Here is a 1,803-nt window from a genome sequence, read left to right as displayed (position 1 = left end):
ACTGTAGTTAAAAGCCTTCAGCACCAATCTGACTGGATAATCCGATTGAAAGTCTCTGGAAGGAGACTTGAGATGAGGTGCGGTTAATTGGCTGATCTTAGCTCCACTTACAGGATTGAAATCTTTGTCCTCTGAACCCTTGAAGAACCAGTTAACGACGGCGATGGCGGGAACTTCGCCTCTCATCTTGCAGGAAATGCATCCCAGCCTGAAGCCCTCGTTAGCCACGGCCTCCGTGTCAGAGTCCACCTCCACGCAGGCTGCATGGCACAGAGTCGCTGCAGAGCAACAAAGGAAAGACGAGTGAGACGAGGCGCTGCTGTTTGCTCGGTCAGCGGGTGGGAGAGGGGGGCCGTGGGTGACCCCCTCCCTCCTTTCCCGTGACTCCAGGAGGAGCTTCTGGTTTTTTTCTCAGTACTTGCAGGCAAACAGTCTAATTAGTACTTCAGAAAAAAACAGAAGCTCCTGCAATGTTTCTTTTTTGGCGTGCTTGCTTTCAATCCTCCATGCATGCGTCATTTTTCTTTTTGGCTTTTTAATTTTCGCATTGTTTTTATTTCCACTCATTGCTTCACGTCACCCTTAGAAAAAATTTGGAGTTCAGCTGTGATTGTTGTCTTTAAAAGGTGAAACTGAGGGGAAATAAAGAGGTTGCAGTGAGCAGTTAGCCTGTTTCCTGTTGCATTCTGTTGGTTGCCAGCTGGAGCTAACATCATATATAGAGACGGGCGTCTATATATGCTAACGTTATCATGACACATCGGCCAGAAGTAACACACCTGTAGCTCCAAAAGTTTGTCTCAAACTGCACCTTGCAGTTTCCCCTGAGGCCTCAGCATCGCTCTCAACCAAAGAGGTCTACGCTCTACTTTCACCTCGAGCGGGGGGGCTTTCATTTTGAATAGCAAGATGAAGGGACGGGGGGGTGAAGGGAAAAGACAGGAAACATTCAACTCCAAATCAGACCAACAGCCACAAAACCATGAAAGTCTGTGGCGACGCGTCGGCCTGCTGAGGAAGGATGGATGTTAGAAAGACAAGGTGAGTGAGGATGAGAGAAGGAAGAGCTGCAGAGGAAAAGGAGGAAAAGAGAATATTAGGAGAACAACTTTAAGACTTCATTAAACATAAAAACACTTTGATTCTGTTTTCCAGTGCTGAGCTGTTGATGTCCAGTCTGCAGTAAACGGCAGGAATGACCGTCACAGCCATGTAGACTGGACCTCTACCACTGAGAATAAGCCTGACCTCATTTAAACAGGCGATAGTAAAAAAACAAACATCTAAAATCAACCTTTGTTTTCTCTCCTTTAATCTTTGACAGTCTGCTTGGTTCAGTCCAGTCTAACCCTAACAGAAAAAGGTTTGTCTTTAATTATTGATAACCAGGACAGCTGAAGGACCAGGTTCATACCTGAAGTCCTGCTTTCTGTCTTTTAGCAACGCTCCTCTCCTTCATCTTAGTGAAGATAATAGCAGAGACTGTCTGCGTCCGTGACGCATAAACACTGGGACATCCAGGAAACCTGAAAATACCCTATGAAGACCACCCAAGACCTCCCCACGACCCTATAAAGACCATCCACGACCTCACCAAGACCCTATAAAGACCATCCAAGACCTATAAAGATCACCCAAGGCTTTACCAAGACCCTAAAACGCCATCCAAGACCTCACAAGACCTATAAAGACCATCAAAGACCCTCACAAAGACCCAATAAATATCATCCACAACCTCATCAAGTTCCTATAAAGACTGAATAAAGACCATCCAAGACCTATAAAGATCACCCAATGCTTCAC

At 45.9% G+C, this 1,803-nt stretch overlaps 1 protein-coding gene across 4 annotated transcripts in view; it reads right to left on the bottom strand.

The window, feature by feature from the left end:
- scn1b (sodium channel, voltage gated, type I beta subunit) overlaps nt 1-1,803 on the bottom strand; it is a 21,378-nt gene that overhangs the window by 10,923 nt on the left and 8,652 nt on the right. The window contains exons 2-3 of one of the 4 annotated variants that reach the window (XM_015389991.1): nt 780-889; nt 112-278 (exon numbers count right to left, since the gene is read on the bottom strand). In XM_015389991.1, the coding sequence (XP_015245477.1) occupies nt 112-186 (75 nt within the window). In that variant the 5' untranslated portion in view covers nt 187-278; nt 780-889. Of the gene's footprint in view, nt 1-111; nt 279-779; nt 1,639-1,803 lie in introns of those variants that run through there. The other 3 variants (XM_015389990.1, XR_001481675.1, XM_015389989.1) reach the window with 3 other exon arrangements.

This window comes from Cyprinodon variegatus, unplaced genomic scaffold (assembly GCF_000732505.1).
Source record: "Cyprinodon variegatus isolate N-32 unplaced genomic scaffold, C_variegatus-1.0 Scaffold481, whole genome shotgun sequence".
Taxonomy (NCBI): Eukaryota; Metazoa; Chordata; class Actinopteri; order Cyprinodontiformes; family Cyprinodontidae; genus Cyprinodon; species Cyprinodon variegatus.
Note: the sequence above shows the minus strand (reverse complement) of the source record. Positions and strands in the feature narration are given on the sequence as shown.